Below are 26,495 nucleotides of genomic sequence, written 5' to 3' on the forward strand. Positions count from 1 at the left end.
TATATAGTACATTGGTACCTTGGTTATCATACTTTTCCAGTCACAGCTGTGCATCTTTTTATAAAATGCTATATTGAGAGAAGACTAAACAGAATGCTTTTTACTGAGCATATAATACACTAAAGTAAGCATTGCTATACTACTAGACACTACAGATAGATATCTATTACAAGTTCTTACATCCACACTTTTAAAGGCAGCTAATCATACAATGTAACCAAATGTACATTTAGACTGCATCGTTTAAACTGATAGCTAAAAGCTAAGTAAACGCTATTCTTCAGAATGGTTGTATCTACTATATATATATAAATCTCAGTGTTTGTTTTTCATCTGTCGTTCATTTGTCCAGTTGTAGCAATCACATTTTAGCAACGAAAAATCATTTTCGTAGTGGATTTGAACTCACAACATTGAAATCACAAGTCTACAAACAATGGCTAAGCCGTTCTTATCACTTTCGTCGCTCGTACCATATACTGTATACGTACCATATACTGTATATATACCATATACTGTATATATACCATATACTGTATATATACCATATACTGTATATCCATTTCATGAAATTTGCATTTCCTGATTGCGTACGCCAAATCTGCACTTTTCATTAAACGGTGCGACCTCGGGTTACGATGACCCTGTTATACGATTTTTTTCACCTTACAAAGTGAAACACGATGTTTTTCGTCCTCACCATTTGAGAATGAAATTTTTTCCAACTTTTTTCCACCATACGAGATCAACAAAAAATTCTTTCAAAATTAAAAATTGGTGGTCGATTTTGCCTTACGATGCCAACAATGAAATGAAATAAAATCATATAATTGTATTCCAAATAATTCTTCGTTGTAATCATAGCCAAACAGACGTTATTATCCCTTGCAAATTATTTCACATTAATATTTAAACTCATTTACGGTTGTTTAATTTTTTCTCTTAACTTGTTTCAACTGCAAAACAATTTTTTCATGACATGAACTTTAAGTTACAGTTGTTTGAAAAATTTTGAAAAGCTTTACAGTTGTTTTCTTTTTGTTTCTTTATTTATTTAAACTGCACCAAACACTTTTCTCATGATATGATGTTTAAAAGTTAAATTGATGTAGTCTAAATAAATTAAGAGAAAAACTAAACAACTGTAAAAGTGTTTAAATGTAAAATAATTGGCAAGTATTAGCTAGGTAAAGTATTATTTATTACAATAATAAGCGAATTGCTTCTGATACAATTAAAACAAACTGAAAAAATCCCTGTTTAAATAGTAAAAGTAGCTATGTTTGTTCTAAAATGCGGTTGGTTAAATCCCAAAATAACAATACTTAACAGCAGCATATCAGAGACTTTATAAAGCTATAATATCTACTTACCAATAGAGGAAGACTAGAAATTAATCCAAGTGATAATAGCAGTGATTCAAAAATTAGCAATGTTTATACTTCAAACACTATATGCAAATTACGTTTACAAAAACCTGACAAATCTATATAAACCTTAAAGTTTGTGCGTGATTCGATTTGTCCAGCTGTAGCTATTAAAATCTTGGAATGAAGAATCTGTGCTGCGGAAGATTTGATCTCGGAACCTCTCATTCACCAGATGGTGTGCTAACCCATTGAGCTACGTGAGATTGATGGATTTATTGGGCGATATATGTCACTATCTGGGTGAAAATACCCATACTGCTCTGCGTATCCCCTAACATTAGTTTGCTCATATACGATAAAATAGCTATGAAATAAAATAGCGATAAAATGACTACATAGCGATAAAATCGCTATGAGGTCAACAAATATTCACATAGGTAACTTTTTCTCAATCTTTTAACCCGAGTGTCTCTTAAACCGAAAACAGTAAGCACTATCGGAAGGGGTGACACTACGTCCGCGCTACTAATCATTGAGCATGTTCCTCGCCTCAACGGACCAACTATGCTACTTTGTAAAAAGCATAAATTCCTTGAACTTTTCTTCAAGCAACACAATCAATGGGCGTCCTAGTCACCTGTTCAAAGACATCATCAAATAGCTCGAGATTATTCCATGTGCAGGCATTTTTTTGGTCTTTAGCTAACCGAAGTAAACTTTCTCAGAAAACTTATCTAATTTAAGATCTAAAGCAAAATGTTTTTTCATTATCATTTTTATTTGATTAATGATGAATCGTCATGGACCAATTGATAGTTACTTCAAAGGTGGGTGAGAGTATGTGATGATTGATTTACCTTACTAACATTCTACATACTAACTATCTACCTTTTGCAGTGGAAACTTATAAATCCCTTACTTATCATGACCTGAACTAGAAATGATAGCTGATCACAGCCCTGCCACTAAAAATGATAGAATTATGGCAAATAAATGGTAGGATCATTTACCTTCATTGTGATGCCAACTTGAATCCCTCAGTTTATTTAAAGGTGTACCCCAAATAGCTCTCAAGTGGAAGGGGTAGCATTTTCACATCAGGTGCAAAGGCTATTATGAAACCTCAATTAATCACAAAGCTTTTTCCAGAATATCTGATGAGGAGTGTACGTGTATCACACATCTCCAAATATTTAATATCATGCAAGGCAATGCTTGTAAATTAATGTATTATGTATCACTGACCTACTCATAACCTAAACTATGCTAATACTACATAAAACCTAAGCTTTATCTTAGATGATTAGGAATGATGGAAGTCTGAGGCCATTAAATTTAACTTTAAGTCCCGCTGGTTTCTTAGCTATTTGGGGCACACCTTTAATGGGTGATATTATTGAGATTTGAGGTGATCTCTGTTTGCTTGGTTTCCTTTTGTGTCTATGTTAAAAGATGAGGCTGTATGTGCTTGCTTAAAAATTAAAGCACATAAATTACATAATTTTTTTATTATATATTTCAATACATCAGAGTCTTGGCTTTCAAATGAGCCTATCTTCAATACACAAAGAATAATAGAACTATGAAAAATGGGGTATCAAAAGTACATCCTGCAAAAAAACACTTGGTTCAGGTACTCAAAATGTGACGTCCTAATTCTCATTTAGCCTTAGGTTAGGCCTTATTTAGCCTTTAGCCTTCTGCCATTGAGGCTGCGTTTTTCTGTGACAATCGGTGCTGTTAAACCCGGAGAGCGCTAATAATAAACTAAGATTCTAGATAATCAACAATGCCCGTGATCGTGCTAACGCCCGACCAATACAAACACATGTTCTGGGTGGACGAGTATAACTGGAGTGGCTCAGAACCTGGTCACGTGACGAGAAATTTTCTGTTTTTGTCACATGTATTGCACATGCCCAGTTGCATTTAATCATGTATCATGATTAATATTAGACACTGGCCACAATGCTATATTCTATCACAGCAATATTGCAATAACCTTGCAATAATATTGGGTTAATTAGTTATGCTTCAATAAATGTACTGTCGTTGATAAAGGTAATGAAATCACATCGATTAAATTATAACCTGCGGTTGCGTGGCCCTAGGACTGAATGTCAATTGCACTTTCGCGAGATCACGCAATGCTTGAAATTAATTAGTCTCAGTCGTCACCCTCAACACAGCATTAAAAATAAAGAGCTAGTGCATAATATCATCAGGAAAATATAGTATGGTTCTTGGAGTCTGAGATAATGTACTTATCATAGAAGTAATATGTACATGGAGAACTAATGACACTGATTCCTTTGTCATCTTCATTCGTTCTCTGGAGTTGTCCTACCTTCGCTTGCTACTAGCGTCATTATCGTCATTATCGTAGTTGATAAATAAGCGGTAAGAGCACACAACAACGAATATGAGAATTGTGACGTCACAATTTTCGAGACTATGCCAGTAAACTTTTTCGCGGTAGAGCTCTGGGGAAATCCTATAAACACCAACCAATGTCTGTCTCACCATGGCAAACAATAGCTCATTCGAAAGCCAAGACTCTGATGTATTGAAATATACAATAAAAAAATTATGTAATTTATGTGCTTTAAACCATTCTCATTTTTCCTGAGTAGTTGATTTTCTTGGGAAAACTTGAAATTTCCCTTCTATTTTTTTGTTGCACTGATGGTTTCTTCCAAGCTCATTTTATTTCCATTTTAATGAATATATCTGTGAAGTTAAGCACTCAAGATGAATTTACTGTGTAATAAAATAATACCAATTATACCATAGCAAAATATTTGTTCTCTCACTGAAAAGCTGTGGAAATTGGGTATAAGACAGACAGGCCTGTATTCACTGGTTGCAAGTTGGGGCGGCTAATGTTAGGCGACTAGTTATGAACACCTGGGGGTGTTGGGGGGGGCAGTGTAAGCCCCAAACAGGTTTTTCTTATGTAGGGCCTCGTGTGAAGTTTTAAAAATTTTTATCGGAAAGTATCAACATTTTTCTATTTTTTGAGATTTGTTTTGTTTTAGGTGATGTGACTGACGAAACTTTTTAAAATTAAAATAGGCAAATCTTGACCGCAGTTGGAACACTCAGAAAAAGACATGTTTTTCTTTTGAGCAATTTAAGAAAGATCAATTTTGCCGATTTTATTTTAGTTGTTTGGCAAAACTTGATATTTTGCAAACTTTTATAAAGGTTGTTAACAAGAATATTTTGCCACTGATGATGACAATAATGACGCCTAAGAACTACTAAAAGTTGATGTTTGTCTCTATGGCTTCGAATAAAGTGATATTCTACAGCGATAAAAACCGTCTCTATAGCCGTTGGGCAAATAACTTACTTCAAACACTTAACTTACTTACTTTAACTTATTACAGTACTTCAAACACTGCGTGCAACATCCGGAATTCCGCTAGTAGAATTATATAAGTGTATAACTTGTATAACTTTATATACATAAGATAAAATTATACAAAAAATACAATTATAACTTTATCCCATAGTACAGTAAAATAGTATAGTACAGTCATACCTCGACATACGAGCTTAATGCCTTCTAGGATTGAACTCATATGTTAATTTACTCGCATCTCAAGGAACTATTTTTTATATGAAGTAGCTAAACACACATTAACCCAATACCATATTATGGAGAACCACCTAAAGGGAATATTACAATGGAAAAAGTGTTTGTTGTTATAATTCAGCACCTACACTAACAAAGTAACAAATACTAATTTGATGGTTATTATCTGCAATAAAATGGAGCATCACTATGTACACTATTGAATGGAGTTTTTACCTTCGAGACAGATGTTTTGAATAATGGCTGTCTGAGAGAGACTTGAGAGCAACATCTTCAGTACACTAAACTTTTTTGACCCGTTTTCGTAATAGAAACTTTGAATTTAATTTGAAGGAATTTAGCTGACTAAATACACACTTGAAGTTAAGTTTTATTCTTTTACTAAACTTACCTTAATTTTATTGTCATATTTATAGTGACCTCGCATTCACTATAACTTTATTTATAGTGACCTCGCATTCGCTATAACTTTATTTATAGTGACCTCGCATTCGCTATAACTTTATTTATAGTGACCTCGCATTCACTATAACTTTTAGCGAACATTTTAAAAACTTGTTTTAAACTGATTCAAGGAGAAAGACCGAGCGATCTGTTCTCGAAGGGAGCTTCTCGCGTACTTGGCCATAGACTGAGACATACGGACTGGACATACGGACAGCTATAGCTGGACATACGGACAGCTATAGCTGGACATACGGACAGCTATAGCTGGACATACGGACAGCTATAGCTGGACATACGGACAGCTATAGCTGGACATACGGACAGCTATAGCTGGACATACGGACAGCTATAGCTGGACATACGGACAGCTATAGCTGGACATACGGACAGCTATAGCTGGACATACGGATAGCTATAGCTGGACATTCGGACAGCTATAGCTGGACATACAGACAGCTATAGCTGGACATACGGATGACAGAAAACAAAAACTAAACACTGAGATTTATACATAGAGATATAAAATCTATATATATTATATTTATCTTTTAACAGAGAAATTTAGAAAATGCTATGACAAGGCGCCCTAGGTCAAAATGGCAAAAAGTTTTGAGAAACTTTCAAAACAACTGGAGCGACCGGAACATCGCTGAACTATGGTTGGACATGCTGAGATTCTATAGCCTTGAGTTTGAATTTGAGAAGAAGTGCGTAGGCATTATTACTATTGGAGTAACCAAAAGGGACACCAAAACTTGGCAACGATCAAAAAGGATAGCGATAGAAGGTGACTACAGGTTATTTTTAGCCATAAATGGTTTTGTAAGTTAAATCAGGATGAGCATTTAAGACTAAATAAAAAGATAAACTGGCAGGTAGTGAACAATAAGTTCACTACCCTAGTTATCTGCGACTGGCCGCATTGATAGTGCTCTCTAGTATCAGCTATATATCTGTGACTAGCAGCATTGATAGTGCTCTCTAGTATCAGCTATATATCTGTGACTAGCAGCATTGATAGTGCTCTCTAGTATCAGCTATACATGTATATCTGTGACTAGCAGCATTGATAGTGCTCTCTAGTATCAGCTGTATATCTGTGACTAGCAGCATTGATAGTGCTCTCTAGTATCAGCTATATATCTGTGACTAGCAGCATTGATAGTGCTCTCTAGTATCAGCTATATATCTGTGACTAGCAGCATTGATAGTGCTCTCTAGTATCAGCTATATATCTGTGACTAGCAGCATTGATAGTGCTCTCTAGTATCAGCTATATATCTGTGACTAGCAGCATTGATAGTGCTCTCTAGTATCAGCTATATATCTGTGACTGGCCGCATTGATAGTGTTCTCTAGTATCAGCTATATATCTGTGACTAGCAGCATTGATAGTGCTCTCTAGTATCAGCTATATATCTGTGACTAGCAGCATTGATAGTGCTCTCTAGTATCAGCTATATATCTGTGACTAGCAGCATTGATAGTGCTCTCTAGTATCAGCTATATATCTGTGACTAGCAGCATTGATAGTGCTCTCTAGTATCAGCTATATATCTGTGACTAGCAGCATTGATAGTGCTCTCTAGTATCAGCTGTATATCTGTGACTAGCAGCATTGATAGTGCTCTCTCGTATCAGCTTTATATCTGTGACTAGCAGCATTGATAGTGCTCTCTAGTATCAGCTGTATATCTGATACACACTGTACTATCAGCTATACATATGATACACAATATCCTATCAGCTGTATATCTGATACACACTGTTCTATCAGCTGTATATCTGATACACACTGTCCTATCAGCTTTATATATGATACACACTGTTCTATCAGCTGTATGTCTAATACACACTGTCCTATCGTCTGTACATATGATACCCACTGTCTTATCAGCTGTATGTCTGATACACACTGTCCTATCAGCTTTATATATGAGACACACTGTTCTATCAGTTGTATGTCTGATACACACTGTCCTATCAGCTGTACATATGATACACACTATCCTATCAGCTGTATATCTGATACACACTGTCCTATCAGCTGTATATCTGATAATCACTGTCCTATCAGCTGTATATCTGACCCACACTGTCTTACCAGCTGTGTATCTGATGCTCACTGTCCTATAAGTTGTATATCTTACACCCATGGGATATCAGTAGGTATGTAAGAGACTTACGTTGGGCGGTTTTATGATGAACACCTGTAACGATCAACAACACTATGGTATGCAGTTATAGTATAAAGTTTATAATGGTTACTCACAGTGAATTAACCAATAAACAGACGTGTTTTTCTTTCAAAAATTGCAAGTTTTTAATTATTTGTGTTATTGCAATCCTAATTTTTTGCCCATTTTCTATTAAAGTAGTCAATTTTAAGAGGAAATTGATGAGCTCTTAGCATTAATTTTATGGCGCCATTTGTGTATCCTAATAACTTCTGTTGAAAAATCACACAATGCATATCACTGTTGTGAATTGGTGAGCTGGGTACAAAAATACATAGATTGTGACAGACTGTGACAATGAAATGTGATAGAATGAAAATTATGATGGTTTTAATGTATAATGTTAATGATAATACAATACAAAGACCCTAACTCTATCAGAATAGTGCTGATGCCTGACTCCCTATTTCAAAATGACATGAATGCTATAGCAAGATTTTTGAGTTCTCAGCAAACTCCACACAATGCATCTGACAATTTGGGGATGTAATCCAGCTTCATTTTCAACTTTCAAACACCATTGATTGTGGTGAGAACTTCGGGCAATGTGCAGTAACAGTGAACTTGCAGTGAAAATGCTTGAAAAGTCAACAGCGTCAGTTGATTTACGGTATTGAGTATCAACCCCATACTAATACGCAGTATGTGTGTATTGGTGGGTCTTGGAAGTAATGAAAATAAATGCACAAAAGATTGCAGTGAGAAGCTTGCAGTAGGAGCGCACTTGCAGTATTTTAAATGTTTACTGCAAACTAGAAGGTTGTAATGAACAGCACAATTGCTGTGTACTGCATTGCAATAACCCAGTGCAGTTCTAATGCATCATAACACTGGCAGATGAAGGCTTCTCAGTTTTGGACAGTAGTCTCAATTTTAGCATAATGATTTTTATTACGGGCGTTGTAATGTTGCACATAACTACAGTAGAAAACTGATGAAATGTAGTTATCTCTTGAATCATCTAATACCATTCTCGAGCTATACAGCTTTTACCTTGAGTAAAGGTTTTTATGACCATATAAGTACAGTTTCGTTTTCTGTCTGTTTGCTCATCTTATTCATCTGCCCTAGCTAAGCTTGTGTCAAATATGATCAATTCATGTTCGTTTTTATTAAATTACCAAACTGTTCAAACATTATATTAAATTTATGTTTTTATTCATAGATAACTTGGAGGTTCAGTCTTAAAACTTCAATAAAGCACATGATAGCAAGAGAATTAAGCTCTCCGAAAAGTGCCCTAACACGCAACAATCTTTAACTGCTTTATTTTAGAACCTGGCTCTCCTGAGAGGAATCTTGCTCAGATGGTAAGCAATCAACAGGTTTTAGATTATGTGATTGACTCTATCAGATTCTGTTATCTCCACTTTGGTGTCTATGAGGGCAGAGGTCGTCGGCACCGCTTCAGTTTCAGTATTGGCCAGGTAACTAAAACCATTCAAATCAGACTCAACTGGCTTGTTTTAAACATACATCCTTAATTAAGCTGACTTTCTTTCAACATACAGAGTTGCCATAATGTCAAGAGATTTTTCATTTCTCTACTGTAACTGAGACTGGCATTGACAAACATGTAAAAACTGATTTAAAACTATTGCAAGTTGTGCCTGTACTTTGAATGAAGGAAATGAAGAAGAAATTTCCCATATTTTGTCGCAATTGCCACGCACCAGACCACACAGCAATGCAGTGTCCCACAAGTGTGTTGCCAGAGTGTCAGAAGCTGCCTGTTCTTAACCACATAGACAAGAAGCTGCTAAATGATCTCTTAGTAAATGTCAAAGGTAAATATGATAGTTACTTTAGCTGTGCGCCAAAAAGTTCTGCAATTGCTTTAATCTTGTTAAGCTACGTTATACATGTAATAGCGTGATGAATAATTTGAGAATAATTAAAAGACATAATGTAATAAATGCTGATACTAACTACAAAGAATGACAACTACTAGCCTGTTGGTTTTTATCATGCTAAAAGCGGAGGAAGATCAGAAGCCTTTTCTTCAAATTAAGGAAATAGTTCTTCTTGGAAGATATTTCTCTTAACCTCCAATTCCAACAATTACATATACCGAAAGATTTTCTCTTTTAAATAATTGGAAGTTCAACTGAGGTGAAAACAAAAGTGCATACAGCTGATGAAATGCACCTCATCGTCATACTCGCTTCATGTGTCTAACATCGCTTTCGTCATCTTGTTTGTACAAGCAATGCAACTTTGCCCCGCTCTGTCTCTGAATGACCTGTAACACAAAAAGTCAATTATGCAGTTACATGTACTTAATTGGTCATGGAGAGAAAATATGACATTTGTTTCATTAAATATGGTCGTTCGAATAAAGTCAACTACTGCAAAGTTATGGGCAAGTATGAAATTACCAACCGGTCTAGGGTTATGAGTAGATAGTGCATTATAGGGCATTAGAATTTTAGTACAAATTTAACCATGTGAGGTGCAAGGACGAGATTAAGGGTAGAGCAGGTGAATGAATAATGACAGGGGCAGAGTTTGTCCTGGTGCATAACTAGAGTAAGTGCATAGTCAAGGCAGAGGAGGTGAAAAAAGAATTGGTGCAAGTAAGGGTCCAGGGAAAGTATAAAGTGTAGGTATTTAGTGCCAAGTAAGGGTCTAGGGAGAGTATAAAGTGTAGGTATTTAGTGCCAAGTAAGGGTCTAAGGGCAAGTATAAAATGTAAGTATTTAGTGCCAAGTAAAGGTTTAGAAAAGTATAAAGTGTAGGTATAAAGTCCATGGAATGAGCAGGAATACAGAAAGTTGTCAAAATAAAGTATTATGCACTAGCTAGATTAATGGTTTTAGAGTAGGTAGGTGGTTGTCTATAACAGCCCTATGGCCATATGTAAAGTTACAAACAATGATTATTTTAGAGGTTGGTGTAGGATGACTAGCGTGGGCACCGTTAAAGGCAGGGTCATAGTTTGTAGACACGCCCCCCCCCCCCCGATCTACCAATCTTTGCTAAAACCCAACTTCATTCAGCAGTTGATCAAGTTTTAATAACTGGGTTAAGGAAACTGCTGTGTTCCCTTTACTAGTCCTCTAGAAAACAAACCACTGTGTGTAAGGCAATAAGAGAAATATATTTCACAATATAAAAAATTCAAAATGTGCGCGAGCAGTGAACAGCATGCAAGAGACTGCCAGGGATCTCTGCTCATCATCGCTTCAGGCATTCCTTTTAAGTATTTTCGTCATCGATTGGCTCCGCTTCATTGGCAGACGACCTTAAGCCGACCGGAAGTCCCATTGGCGCTGATGTATCTTGCCGAGCCGGGGCTTGTCCCGGTCAGGACATCAGTCACCTCGATGTCAGCTACCCAGCTGACCCTGGCCTCAGCAATTTTCTACCACAGTTGAATAATTACTTGATTCTTTTTGTTACAGAAAATGTGTGTCTGCTTATACACATACACAATAAACTTCTGAATTTATTTGATTTTGTAATAACAGCAAATGAAAGCATTACACTGCATTTCTAGCTTTTCATTAATTTTAATAGTTTTTATCATTGTAACTGGAAACCGCAGCATGTATTATTTGCATCCTCTCTCAACAAGAAAGTTGTTAGCTGAAGTTATCAGCTGCACTATGTTGCTCAGGTATTAATTAATGTCATTCTTCAGTATCAGAATTCAATAAATGTTTCTATTAAATTGATAAAAACTTTTAGTTGATATGTGTCAGTGTGGTAACCTAAGATACTACTACTATGGCTACTAGTAGATTAGTAGAAAGTGTGTTTTAGAGGTTTTATTTGAGGAAAGTTTGTCTGATACTCATCCACTTGTTTACCCTCCATATCAGTGCTGATACAGATATCCAATTGTTTACCCTCCATATCAGTGCTGATACAGATATCCAATTGTTTACCCTCTATATCAATGCTGCTACAGATATCGACACTAGAATTGGGGGCAGTTCTAATCAGTAGAAATAAATAAAGGAATAAAGGCATGGGTATAACTGGACTGAGACGGGTAGCTAGGTGAGTGTAGTATAGCGACAAATATTGGGTTGAGTGTGGGCGTTTGGTTAACAACAGGTGGGTAGCTAGAGGTAGGTGGGTAGCTAGAGGTAGGTGGGTAGCTAGAGGTAGGTGGGTAGCTAGAGGTAGGTGGGTAGCTAGAGGTAGGTGGGTAGCTAGAGGTAGGTGGGTAGCTAGAGGTAGGTGGGTAGCTAGAGGTAGGTGGGTAGCTAGAGGTAGGTGAGTAGCTAGAGGTAGGTGGGTAGCTAGAGGTAGGTGGGTAGCTAGAGGTAGGTGGGTAGCTAGAGGTAGGTGGGTAGCTAGAGGTAGGTGGGTAGCTAGAGGCTAGGGTAGGATACTAATAAAAAGAATGAGTATTGAAATTCTGATTATTATGATTCCATGATAAGATGGTCACATGATAAGATAGTCATACGATAAGATAATCATATGAGAAGATTGTCATATGATAAGATGACTATATTATAAAAATGGTCACATGATAAGATGATCATATGATGAAATGGTCACATGATAAGATAGTCATGTGATGAGATAGTCATATCACAAGACGGTCATATTGTAAGAGGGTTACATGATGGGCCCCAGTGGTCAACATCGGTTACCAAACAGACATTTTCCGCTTATATTCACTTCACAGTACATATTAGGTATCGTTATTGACTGCTTGTACTAAAATCCTCACAGCTGTCATCAGTTTACAACAAGTTGCCAAATAGTGATCCGATACATATGGTAAGTTAAGGGATGTAAATAATGATCCAATACATATGATAAGTTAAGGGGTATAAATAGTGATCCAATACATATGATAAGTTAAGGGGTAAAAATAGTGATCCAATACATATGATAAGTTAAAGGATGTAAACAGTGATCCAATACATATGATAAGTTAAAGGATGTAAACAGTGATCCAATACATATGATAAGTTAAAGGGTATAAACAGTGATCCAATACATATGATAAGTAAAAGGGTGTAAATAGTGATCCAATACATATGATAAGTTAAAGGGTATAAATAGTGATCCAATACATATGATAAGTTAAGGGGTATAAATAGTGATCCAATACATATGATAAGTTAAGGGGTATAAATAGTGATCCAATACATATGATAAGTTAAGGGGTATAAATAGTGATCCAATACATATGATAAGTTAAGGGGTGTAAATAGTGATCCAATACATATGATAAGTTAAGGGGTGTAAATAGTGATCCAATACATATGATAAGTTAAGGGGTGTAAATAGTGATTCAATACATATGATAAGTTAAGGGGTGTAAATAGTGATCCAATACATATGATAAGTTAAGGGGTGTAAATAATGATCCAATACATATGATAAGTTAAGGGGTGTAAATAGTGATCCAATACATATGATAAGTTAAAGAATGTAAACAGTGATCCAATACATATGATAAGTTAAAGGATGTAAACAGTGATCCAATACATATGATAAGTTAAGGGGTATAAACAGTGATCCAATACATATGATAAGTAAAAGGGTGTAAATAGTGATCCAATACATATGATAAGTTAAAGGGTATAAATAGTGATCCAATACATATGATAAGTTAAGGGGTATAAATAGTGATCCAATACATATGATAAGTTAAGGGGTATAAATAGTGATCCAATACATATGATAAGTTAAGGGGTGTAAATAGTGATCCAATACATATGATAAGTTAAGGGGTGTAAATAGTGATCCAATACATATGATAAGTTAAGGGGTATAAATAGTGATCCAATACATATGATAAGTTAAGGGGTATAAATAGTGATCCGATACATATGATAAGTTAAGGGGTGTAAATAGTGATTCAATACATATGATAAGTTAAGGGGTGTAAATAGTGATCCAATACATATGATAAGTTAAGGGGTATAAATAGTGATCCAATACATATGATAAGTTAAGGGGTGTAAATAGTGATCCAATACATATGATAAGTTAAGGGGTATAAATAGTGATCCAATACATATGATAAGTTAAGGGGTATAAATAGTGATCCAATACATATGATAAGTTAAGGGGTGTAAATAATGATCCAATACATATGATAAGTTAAGGGGTGTAAATAGTGATCCAATACATATGATAAGTTAAGGGGTATAAATAGTGATCCAATACATATGATAAGTTAAGGGGTATAAATAGTGATCCAATACATATGATAAGTTAAGGGGTGTAAATAGTGATCCAATACATATGGTAAGTTAAGGGGTGTAAATAGTGATTCAATACATATGATAAGTTAAGGGGTTTAAATAAATGACACAAAAAGGAAAGCTTACGATCTATTTATACAAATGATGAGTTTGAATCTGAATGCTTTAGCTTTAGCTCCTGCATATGTTATAACTAAACAGCAGCTTACAAACACTCAATGCTCTGTCATAACTTTAGAATTACACTGCTACTTTAGAAATTCACTAATATTATTGGTGATAGAACAAATTATACAGTGTTTCCCCAGACAAGCTGATATACTCCAAAGCATTCTGACTTTATCTCACTCCTACTCACATCTACTCACATACTACTTAGCTGCTGACTCTAAAGATTGCCAGTTATAAGTTAACTATGATATCACATTGAGTGCTTGGAGTGCTGCTGTAGATGATATGCAGCTTACAGCTGAGGAGGAAAGAACAAGACACAAGTTCATCAGAACTGTAGATGATTTGCTGTTGACAGCATATTCAGGTGACTATGTTTAGTAGAAACTCATACATATATACATACATCTCGAACTCATACATATATATATACATGTATATATATATAAATATATATGTATATGTATTTATTTATATCTTATGTATATACATATATATCTACATACATAACTCATATACTGTATATACCATAAAACCTCTAATTGAACGCCATGGCGCTCTATTTTTCAATCCTTCCTTTATAGTGGCGGTCAGTTGGAGGCGGCGTTCAAGTAGAGGCTCGCTGTATTTTTCAAATGGTTCCTCAGAATTTTCGGAAGATTAATTCAGCCTTGTTACGGGCGAAGCAAATGTCGCCCGCCTATATTTTGCTCTCTTTTTCCAGTGAAGCAATATTAAACATTTTGGATGCAATAAATCTGCTAACTTATCTCCAACTTGTCAGAGATCTCTTAATAAATATCTATTGGGAAACCGAGAAATATCTCCGCCAGTTAATATCTATTGCTTAAAATTGATTTGTGATAATATTATAGCCTGTGTCCTTCTTCGCATTTTGTTGGCACTTTGAATTTTTAATTCATTTTAAATTTGAAGACATATTTTTATTTTATATCCAAGTTTACCAATGTCGCATAAAAGCTCATTTGCATCATTGATATATTTGCTACAGTTTGCAGCCATAACTAGCTTTTTATGTGCAATAGAAGAGGAAATACAAGTGTCGAAAAATTATAAGACCATATTACTGCAATGACGCTATCAAATAATTTGCTATAAATTTGCAAATTTATAAGTTATATAATGATAATCTACCAAATACTACAAATATACATTCATGAACAAGTGACATGAACGAACCGTATTTATATTACATGCAAAGATAAAAGTTAACATTTTTAAAACAAAAGTATTTCAATCCTTTGCTCGGATAGCTGCGATCTGATTGCTGCTTTCGTTGGAACGAACATCTTCCAGTTATCCAATACTTTTCACAATATTTCATGACCTCAACATTTTTTCTGCATTGCTGACCTAGTCGATATTAGCGTCCAAACAATTTTTAGGCAAGGCAACAATTTTAGTCTTTTATGTGTTGCATTTAGCACAAATGCAACGCGTAAGTTTTGCTCGTTAAACGTAATCTTTGGCCCCAACTTTGACCACCGTTTTTTATATATGTAATTATGTATATTGAAGTATTAAAATCGCGTTAAACAAAGAACTACTATTAGTCTGAGACAGTTATTAATTATTTCTACGGTGTTGCTTTCAAAGTTTATCTACCATCATAAATTTAATCCGTTTTGTATATACATGTAACTACTTCGAAGTATCAAGACCGCATTAAATACGGAACCACTATTAGCTTTATTGATTATTTTTATGCTGTTGCTTTCAAAGTTTTAACGAAAAAAGCAAAAGGCTTTGGAGTTGGACAACTAGAGAATTGATTGATAGAATGTAAATGATTCATTATTAATATGACTTTGTGGACGCATTTCTACTGATCACTTGATATTATGGGTTCACAAAAATCAAAGATAGTCAAAGTGGCGGAGGTAGTTTCAGTAGAGGGTGGCGCTCTATATTTCTACCCTTCTCTCATAATGGTGGTCAAATAGAGGTGGCGTTCAGTTAGAGGTTTTACAGTATATACACTATATATACATACATATACAATTATACATGCATATTATACATATATATATATATATACCGTAAAACCTCTAATTGAACTCCACCTCTATTTGAATGCCACCTCCAATTGACCGTCACTCAGAGAGAAGGATTGAAAAATAAACCGCCACTCTCCAATTGAAAGCCACTTCCATTTGACCACCACTTGGACATTATTTGATCTTCAAGATCTTATAATATCAACTGATCAGTAGAAAAGTGTCCACAAAATCGTATTAATAATGAATCCATTATATCAACATCAGTTAATTCTTTCGCTGTCCAATTCCAAAGTTTTTCATTTTTTTCGTTAAAATTTTGAAAGCAACACCGTACCGATAATCAATAACGGTCTCAGGCTAGTAGTAGCTCTCTGTTTAACGCGGCGGTCTTTCTACTTCGAAGTAGCCTACGTTGATAAAAAAAGGCTTAAATTTACGATGGTAGATGAACTTTCACAGCAACGCTATAAAAATAATTACTGTCTCAGGCTAATAGTAGTTCCTGGTTTGATACCTCGAAGTAGCGTTATAAAAAGTACAAAAAACGGTTTCAATTTACGTTGGTAAATGGAACTTTGAAAGCAATACCATAGAAATAACTACTAACTGTCTCAGGCTAATAGTAGTTTGTTGTTTAACACGGTCTTAATACTTCGAAGGACATGCATATAAAAACCGGTTTCCAAGTTTTAGACCAAAGGTTACGCTTATTGTGAGTAAAACTTCGACGCATTGCATTAGTGCTAAATGCAGCGGGTGAAAGTTTGCTCTCTCAAAAAATTGTTTGGGCGCTAATAACAACTAGTTCAGCAGTGCAGAAAAAGAGTTGAGGCCAGAAGATATTGTGGAAGGTATAGGACAACTAGAAAATGTTAGTTCCATCGAAATCAACTATCAGAATGCAGCTATCCAAGCAAACAATGGAAATAGTTCTGTTTTAAAAATGTTAATTTTTGTTTCTGCATGTAATATATGTATGGTTTGTTTATGTCACTTGTTCATAAATATATATTTGTATCATTTGATAGATTTTTGTTGTATACCTTATAAATATGCAAATTTATAGCATTTTATTTAATAGCATCCTTCCGGCTATTTTAACACAGCTTACAATGGATCGATGCTCATAACTCCACTTCTTTTGCACATAAAAAGCTAGTTTTGGCTGCAAACTGTAGCAAACATATCAGTGAGTGCAATGAGCTTTTATTCAACATTGTTAAAAAATAGAGAAAATAAAAATGTTTTCAAATTTAGAATGAAATAAATTCTGAAAATGCCAACAAACTGCAAAAAAGGACACACGCTATAATATCATCGCAGGTAAATTGCAAGCAATAGGTGTCAACTGGTAGAGATATTTTTCGGTTTTTGATGCACATTTATTAAGAGGTCTTTGACAAGTTAAAGGTAAGTTAGCAGATTTATTGCATCCAAAAGGTTTAACATCGGTCCACCAGAAAAAGAGGGCAAAATATAGGCAACCTTCGCTTCACCTGTATTAGGGCTAAATTTACCTTCCGAAAATTCTGATGAGCTAGTTGAAAAATATACACTGCCAGCCTCTATTTGAACACCACCTCCAATTGACTGCCACTATAAAAGAAAGGTTGAAAAATAGAGCGCCATGGCGTTCGATTAGAGGTTTTACGGTATATATATATATATACATATACATGTATATATGTACTATATATTTGTACTTTTTACTATATATATATATACATAGTAAAAAGTTCAAAAACCAAGTGTGAGTGGTTAGCACTAGTCTGACTTTTACCTAGAGATGATGTGTTTACACATTTTCTTTGCAACTTCACATTTTTTATTGTGTTGCAATCACCAAACAGCCCTATAGGACAGTATATACAGAAGTTTTTAAAATAACCCAAAAAACTTTTTTCCGACATGGATCATGGACGGACATCAACCAAAAGTTGTTCATTTTAATAGACTTGAATCTGTTGGACAATCTTGTTGAAACTTTGAGCATTCTTAGCAGATGATTGGTTGATTGAATGAAAATTCCCTATTTGGCTGCATGCTTTATGCAGGTGCAAGAACAGAAGTATTTGGCTCATCTAAGAATGGTTTCGGAAGCTATAATAGCGACATAGATGTAACGCTGGTTTGCGAGGAACAAGAACCATTGGATGTAAGTTGCGGGATAGGATTAAAGACAAACACCTACATGGATGTTAAATATATATGTAGAACATCTGTGAGACAGCATTCACTAGAAGCTGTACATATGCTCTACATATGAGGTTATCTTTGAGGTAACCTATGAGGTACATTTGATCATGTTCTCCTTTCAATAGATGTTTATGTTAAATAATTTATATGCATGTAAATCCTCTGTAGGACAAGCATACATGTAAGCCATTGGGTTAAGCTCTTGCAGGTATCATATTTATATCATGTACATGTGTATTGCATGGGAATAATTACAGCGTGATGAAATAGAGGATGTGGTAGAGAAAGTGCAGGGCATTATGGAAGAAGCCCAAGAAATAAAGGATGTCAATGCAGTATTCGATAGTAAGGTAACATCTCCATTTTATCTTTTTTCTTTCTTATTTTTAGTTGCTCACTTTTTAAATAAATCATTTTTGATAATGTAACCATATTATTCTGTACATAAAATTATTTTTATCACTTGTACCTTTGGTTTCATTATCTTTGGTTTCGTTATTTTTGGTTTCGTTATTTTTGGTTTCGTTTTCTTTGGTTTCGTTTTCTTTGGTTTCATTATCTTTGGTTTCGTTATTTTTGGTTTCATTATCTTTGGTTTCGTTATCTTTGGTTTCATTATTTTTGGTTTCATTATCATTGGTTTCGTTATCTTTGGTTTCGTTTTCTTTAGTTTCGTTATCTTTGGTTTAGTTATCTTTGGTTTCATTATTTTTGGTTTCAGTATCTTTGGTTTCATTATTTTTGGTTTCAGTATCTTTGGTTTCATTATCTTTGGTTTCATTAACTTTGGTTTCATTATTTTTGGTTTCAGTATCTTTGGTTTCATTATTTTTGGTTTCAGTATCTTTAGTTTCGTTATCTTTGGTTTCATTAACTTTGGTTTCATTATTTTTAGTTTCAGTATCTTTGGTTTCATTATTTTTGGTTTCAGTATCTTTGGTTTCGTTATCTTTGGTTTCATTAACTTTGGTTTCATTATTTTTGGTTTCAGTATCTTTGGTTTCATTATTTTTGGTTTCAGTATCTTTGGTTTCGTTATCTTTGGTTTCAGTATCTTTGGTTTCATTATTTTTGGTTTCAGTATCTTTGGTTTCATTATTTTTGGTTTCAGTATCTTTAGTTTCGTTATCTTTGGTTTCATTAACTTTGGTTTCATTATTTTTGGTTTCAGTATCTTTGGTTTCATTATTTTTGGTTTCAGTATCTTTGGTTTCGTTATCTTTGGTTTCAGTATCTTTGGTTTCATTATTTTTGGTTTCAGTATCTTTGGTTTCATTATTTTTGGTTTCAGTATCTTTAGTTTCGTTATCTTTGGTTTCATTAACTTTGGTTTCATTATTTTTGGTTTCAGTATCTTTGGTTTCATTATTTTTGGTTTCAGTATCTTTGGTTTCGTTATCTTTGGTTTCAGTATCTTTGGTTTCATTATTTTTGGTTTCAGTATCTTTGGTTTCGTTATCTTTGGTTTCATTAACTTTGGTTTCATTATCTTTGGTTGCATTATCTTTGGTTTCGTTATTTTTGGTTTCGTTTTCTTTGGTTTCGTTTTCTTTGGTTTCGTTATCTTTGGTTTCGTTATCTTTGGTTTCATTATTTTTGGTTTCAGTATCTTTGGTTTCATTATTTTTGGTTTCAGTATCTTTGGTTTCGTTATCTTTGGTTTCAGTATCTTTGGTTTCATTATTTTTGGTTTCAGTATCTTTAGTTTCGTTATCTTTGGTTTCATTAACTTTGGTTTCATTATCTTTGGTTTCATTATCTTTGGTTTCATTATTTTTGGTTTCAGTATCTTTGGTTTCGTTATCTTTGGTTTCAGTATCTTTGGTTTCATTATTTTTGGTTTCAGTATCTTTGGTTTCGTTATCTTTGGTTTCATTAACTTTGGTTTCATTATCTTTGGTTGCATTATCTTTGGTTTCGTTATTTTTGGTTTCGTTTTCTTTGGTTTCGTTTTCTTTGGTTTCGTTATCTTTGGTTTCGTTATCTTTGGTTTCATTATTTTTGGTTTCAGTATCTTTGGTTTCATTATTTTTGGTTTCAGTATCTTTGGTTTCGTTATCTTTGGTTTCATTATCTTTGGTTTCATTATCTTTGGTTGCATTATCTTTGGTTGCATTATCTTTGGTTTCGTTATTTTTGGTTTCATTATCTTTGGTTTCATTATCTTTGGTTTCATTATCTTTGGTTTCATTATCTTTGGTTTCATTATCTTTGGTTGCCATTATCTTTGGTTTCGTTATTTTTGGTTTCATTATCTTTGGTTTCATTATCTTAGGTTGCATTATCTTTGGTTTCGTTATTTTTGGTTTCATTATCTTTGGTTTCGTTATCTTTGGTTTCAGTATCTTTGGTTTCATTATTTTTGGTTTCAGTATCTTTGGTTTCGTTATCTTTGGTTTCATTAACTTTGGTTTCATTATCTTTGGTTGCATTATCTTTGGTTTCGTTATTTTTGGTTTCGTTTTCTTTGGTTTTGTTTTCTTTGGTTTCGTTATCTTTGGTTTCGTTATCTTTGGTTTCATTATTTTTGGTTTCAGTATCTTTGGTTTCATTATTTTTGGTTTCAGTATCTTTGGTTTCGTTATCTTTGGTTTCATTATCTTTGGTTTCATTATCTTTGGTTGCATTATCTTTGGTTGCATTATCTTTGGTTTCGTTATTTTTGGTTTCATTATCTTTGGTTGCATTATCTTTGGTTTCGTTATTTTTGGTTTCATTATCTTTGGTTTCGTTATCTTTGGTTTCGTTATCTTTGGTTTCATTATTTTTGGTTTCAGTATCTTTGGTTTCATTATCTTTGGTTTCGTTATTTTTGGTTTCATTATCTTTGGTTGCATTATCTTTGGTTTCGTTATTTTTGGTTTCATTATCTTTGGTTTCGTTATCTTTGGTTTCGTTATCTTTGGTTTCATTATCTTTGGTTTCATTAACTTTGGTTTCATTATCTTTGGTTGCATTATCTTTGGTTTCGTTATTTTTGGTTTCGTTTTCTTTGGTTTCGTTTTCTTTGGTTTCGTTATCTTTGGTTTCGTTATCTTTGGTTTCGTTATCTTTGGTTTCGTTATCTTTGGTTTCATTATTTTTGGTTTCAGTATCTTTGGTTTCATTATTTTTGGTTTCAGTATCTTTGGTTTCGTTATCTTTGGTTTCATTATCTTTGGTTTCATTATCTTTGGTTGCATTATCTTTGGTTTCCTTATTTTTGGTTTCATTATCTTTGGTTTCGTTATCTTTGGTTTCGTTATCTTTGGTTTCATTATTTTTGGTTTCAGTATCTTTGGTTTCGTTATCTTTGGTTTCATTTTCTTTGGTTTCATTATCTTTGGTGTCATTATCTTTGGTTTCATTATCTTTGGTGTCATTATCTTTGGTTTCATTATCTTTGGTTTCAGTATCTTTGGTTTCGTTATCTTTGGTTTCGTTATTTTTGGTTTCGTTTTCTTTGGTTTCGTTTTCTTTGGTTTCGTTATCTTTGGTTGCATTAACTTTGGTTTCATTATCTTTGGTTTCATTATCTTTGGTTTAGTTATCTTTGGTTGCATTATCTTTGGTTTCATTATCTTTGGTTTAGTTATCTTTGGTTGCATTATCTTTGGTTTCGTTATTTTTGGTTTCGTTTTCTTTGGTTTCGTTATCTTTGGTTTCATTAACTTTGGTTTCATTATCTTTGGTTTCATTATCTTTGGTTGCATTATCTTTGGTTGCATTATCTTTGGTTTCGTTATTTTTGGTTTCATTATCTTTGGTTGCATTATCTTTGGTTTCGTTATTTTTGGTTTCATTATCTTTGGTTTCGTTATCTTTGGTTTCGTTATCTTTGGTTTCATTATTTTTGGTTTCAGTATCTTTGGTTTCGTTATCTTTGGTTTCGTTATTTTTGGTTTCATTATCTTTGGTTGCATTATCTTTGGTTTCGTTATTTTTGGTTTCATTATCTTTGGTTTCGTTTTCTTTGGTTTCGTTATCTTTGGTTTCATTATCTTTGGTTTCATTAACTTTGGTTTCATTATCTTTGGTTGCATTATCTTTGGTTTCGTTATTTTTGGTTTCGTTTTCTTTGGTTTCGTTTTCTTTGGTTTCGTTATCTTTGGTTTCGTTATCTTTGGTTTCGTTATCTTTGGTTTCGTTATCTTTGGTTTCATTATTTTTGGTTTCAGTATCTTTGGTTTCATTATTTTTGGTTTCAGTATCTTTGGTTTCGTTATCTTTGGTTTCATTATCTTTGGTTTCATTATCTTTGGTTGCATTATCTTTGGTTTCGTTATTTTTGGTTTCATTATCTTTGGTTTCGTTATCTTTGGTTTCGTTATCTTTGGTTTCATTATTTTTGGTTTCAGTATCTTTGGTTTCGTTATCTTTGGTTTCATTTTCTTTGGTTTCATTATCTTTGGTGTCATTATCTTTGGTTTCATTATCTTTGGTGTCATTATCTTTGGTTTCATTATCTTTGGTTTCAGTATCTTTGGTTTCATTATCTTTGGTTTCGTTATTTTTGGTTTCGTTTTCTTTGGTTTCGTTTTCTTTGGTTTCGTTATCTTTGGTTGCATTAACTTTGGTTTCATTATCTTTGGTTTCATTATCTTTGGTTTAGTTATCTTTGGTTGCATTATCTTTGGTTTCATTATCTTTGGTTTAGTTATCTTTGGTTGCATTATCTTTGGTTTCGTTATTTTTGGTTTCGTTTTCTTTGGTTTCGTTATCTTTGGTTTCATTAACTTTGGTTTCATTATCTTTGGTTTCATTATCTTTGGTTTAGTTATCTTTGGTTGCATTATCTTTGGTTTCATTATCTTTGGTTTAGTTATCTTTGGTTGCATTATCTTTGGTTTCGTTATCTTTGGTTTCATTATTTTTGGTTTCAGTATCTTTGGTTTCGTTATCTTTGGTTGCATTATCTTTGGTTTCATTATCTTTGGTTTCATTATCTTTGGTTTCATTATCTTTGGTTTCATTATCTTTGGTTTCATTATCATTGGTTTCATTATCTTTGGTTTCATTATCTTGGTTTCGTTATCTTGGTTTCATTATCTCTGGCTTCATTATCTTTGGTTTCATTATCTTTGGTTTCATTATCTTTGGTTTCATTATTTTTGGTTTCAGTATCTTTGGTTTCGTTATCTTTGGTTTCAGTATCTTTGGTTTCATTATGTTTGGTGTCATTATCTTTGGTTTCATTATCTTTGGTTTCATTATCTTTGGTTTCATTATCTTTGGTTTCAGTATCTTTGGTTTCGTTATCTTTGGTTTCGTTATCTTTGGTTGCGTTATCTTTGGTTTCATTATCTTTGGTTTCATTATCTTTGGTTTCATTATCTTTGGTTTCAGTATCTTTGGTTTCATTATCTTTGGTTTCATTATCATTGGTTTCATTATCTTTGGTGTCATTATCTTTGGTTTCATTATCTTTGGTGTCATTATCTTTGGTTTCATTATCTTTGGTGTCATTATCTTTGGTTTCATTATCTTTGGTTTCAGTATCTTTGGTTTCATTATCTTTGGTTTCATTATCTTAGATCTCCTCCTTAAATCTCATTCTTAGATCATGATGATTAGGAAACCAACCACTAATGCACTCATTTGAAATGCATTCACCTTGCATCCCTAGACACTATATAATACAAGGTGTGAAACTTATGAATGCATACTATCTTCTATGCACCAGCCCTTTGGCCTGTTCAAAAAGACCTACATGTATGACAACTTCATTCAGGTGCCGGTTGTGAGTTTCTGTAATGCGAACTTGGAACTTCGCTGCGATGTTTCTGTTAATAACCTTCTGGCCATCCAGAACACAAAAATGCTTCTGCACTACTCACAAATAGATGAACGTGTGCGGACTCTTGGATTCTGTCTGAAGATCTTTGCAAAGGTAATTCTTTCCTAAGCCACAAATTATTTCTTGCACTTTGGGTCAGCGACTGCTACCTTACATAGACCTCAATGATTATTATCATACATAGATATCAAGATACATAGATATCAATGTTTGCCATCATACATAGTAAAGGTTATACATAAAGTTATACATGGGAATAAACTCTTTCAGTTACATGTGAATCTTGCCTCTTTCATTTTATTGAATCTCAAGGTATGGAGATCTGCAAGCCAACAAGTTTTTGGTTTTGTGTGGTTCATGCTGAACTCTCCATCTATGTTAACACAATTATGATGAAGACAAGATGGTAACTTCTCTGCAGCATTTAGTGCCTAAAAAGAATGACCTCAAGCAAAATTATTTATTATAGGAATGTGGAATGGCAGATGCATACCAGCGCACCCTATCATCTTATACATACATACTGATGCTGATATTCTACCTGCAGCGTTGTGATCCACCTGTACTCCCTGTTTTACAAGAGGTGACTATCAATAAAGCCTTATTCCCATATACGCCACAAACACCTGTGGCATGATACAGGGCTATCTGCACTGAAATGAAAACCTACGCGCCGAGTATCACTGATAGTTGCTGGCAGTCAACACAAGTTGTTTATCTTTCGCAAGGTGCTGCAGGCAAAACCTTCCCAAAATGCACTGTACGGCTCTAATGCGCACTGTCAGCAATTTCGAAATGACATGGCGAGTGGCCATTTTTATGCGATCATCAGCCATGCAGCTTTATGTGAACATAAACCGCCAAGTCTAGCGCCGCAAGTCTTTTGTTGTGGAGATTACTGCTGGTGTCTCGCAGCCAATATGAAAACCAGGCTTTACATTGTAGACAAGTTAAAATGTGGATCATTCACAGTAAAGACCTTAAAGGTTGACTTGCAACAAAATTCACATTACAGTTATTTGGTATCATAAAATTCACTATGTCTTACTCTGTTGTGTTGTAGGTGTCAAATATGTGGAAATGTGATTACAAGCTCTTAAAAGCTAAAAAACGAACAGTTAATCGCAGCCACACGAGACAGCCGTAGTTTGGATTCGCTTTCAAAAACAGCTCAAATGGGACGTAGTTGTTACAGGATGGTTTCTGTTTACACATTCATGCAACCTCATTCGTCGAAATATTTTCACAAATATACTTCACGCATTCAATAAAACCATGTCTATTGTTCTTACACGTCTGTTTTATCGTCATTGTAATGCTGTCACTTTTAGCACTGATATCTTATAACTTACCGTAAAAACTCGTTAAACTTTTTAACCTTAGCTCGAAGGAGTACATATCATTGTCTGATAATCATGACGAGCCTGTTGGTTACCTGCGATAATCGAAAAGTGCTGCAAAAATTATTTGCGAAGTATTGGGTCACGTGATCAAATTACGACTTGACGATTGAATAATGCCAAAACAAAACTGTAAAGTAGCGAGCATCTATATTTAATACGGGGATTTCGGTAAAACCCGAAGTGTTTGTCATAAACTAGTGCTACGATATGTTTTATAGTGAGCTTTTTATTGGCCTTTCAATACACGTGAGAACATCACGTGACAAGACAATAACCAAACTGTAATGACAACGTCAGATAAATAAAGAGATTCCAATCTACGGCGGCTTTTCGTTTGTGAGCTTTTAAGGGCTTGTAATCACATTTCCACGTATTTAGCACCTACAACACAACAGAGTAAGACATAGTGAATATTTTGATACCAAATAACTGTAGTGTGAATTTTATTGCAAGTCAACCTTTAAATGTTCTGGACTACTCATATTGTGAACTACTCCTATTTGACTACTATTGTCGACTACTCATGTTGTGGACCACTCTTGCTGTGGGCTACTCATATTGTGGACTACTGCTGTTGTGGACCACTTTTGTTGTGGGCTACTCATGTTGTGGACTACTCCTGTTGTGGACCACTCTTGCTGTGGGCTACTCATGTTGTGGACTACTCATGTTGTGGACTACTTATGTTGTGGACTACTTATGTTGTGGACGCTTATGTTGTGGACTACTTATGTTGTGGACTACTCATTTTGTGGGCTACTCATGATGTGGACCATATATGTTGTGAGCTACTCATGTTGTGAACTACTTATGTTGTGGACTACTCATGCTGTGGACTACTCTTGCTGTGGTCTTCTCATGTTGTGGACTACTCATGTTGTGGACAACTCATGCTGTGGACTACTTATGTTGTGGACTCATGTTGTAGGCTACTCATGTTGTGGACAACTCAGGTTGTGGGCTACTTATGTTGTGGACTACTTATGTTGTGTACTCATGTTGTGGGCTACTCATGTTGTGGACTACTCCTGTTGTGGACCACTCTTGCTGTGGACTACTCATGATGTGGACTACTCATGTTGTGGACTACTTAT

At 34.3% G+C, this 26,495-nt stretch overlaps 1 protein-coding gene and 1 pseudogene across 1 annotated transcript in view; one reads left to right on the forward strand and one right to left on the reverse strand.

Moving 5' to 3' along the window:
- Window positions 1-26,495, forward strand: part of LOC137385761 (terminal uridylyltransferase 4-like) — a 47,715-nt gene that overhangs the window by 16,069 nt on the left and 5,151 nt on the right. Inside the window, exons 9-16 of the mRNA XM_068072300.1 lie at window positions 5,974-6,205; window positions 8,931-9,082; window positions 9,283-9,442; window positions 14,286-14,372; window positions 18,081-18,181; window positions 18,480-18,572; window positions 23,933-24,091; window positions 24,468-24,581. Of these exons, the coding sequence (XP_067928401.1) occupies window positions 5,974-6,205; window positions 8,931-9,082; window positions 9,283-9,442; window positions 14,286-14,372; window positions 18,081-18,181; window positions 18,480-18,572; window positions 23,933-24,091; window positions 24,468-24,581 (1,098 nt within the window). The remainder of the gene's footprint in view (window positions 1-5,973; window positions 6,206-8,930; window positions 9,083-9,282; window positions 9,443-14,285; window positions 14,373-18,080; window positions 18,182-18,479; window positions 18,573-23,932; window positions 24,092-24,467; window positions 24,582-26,495) is intronic.
- LOC137410575 (myb-like protein X) lies at window positions 19,260-23,821 on the reverse strand (annotated as a pseudogene).

This window comes from Watersipora subatra, chromosome 1 (genome assembly GCF_963576615.1).
Source record: "Watersipora subatra chromosome 1, tzWatSuba1.1, whole genome shotgun sequence".
NCBI lineage: Eukaryota > Metazoa > Bryozoa > Gymnolaemata > Cheilostomatida > Watersiporidae > Watersipora > Watersipora subatra.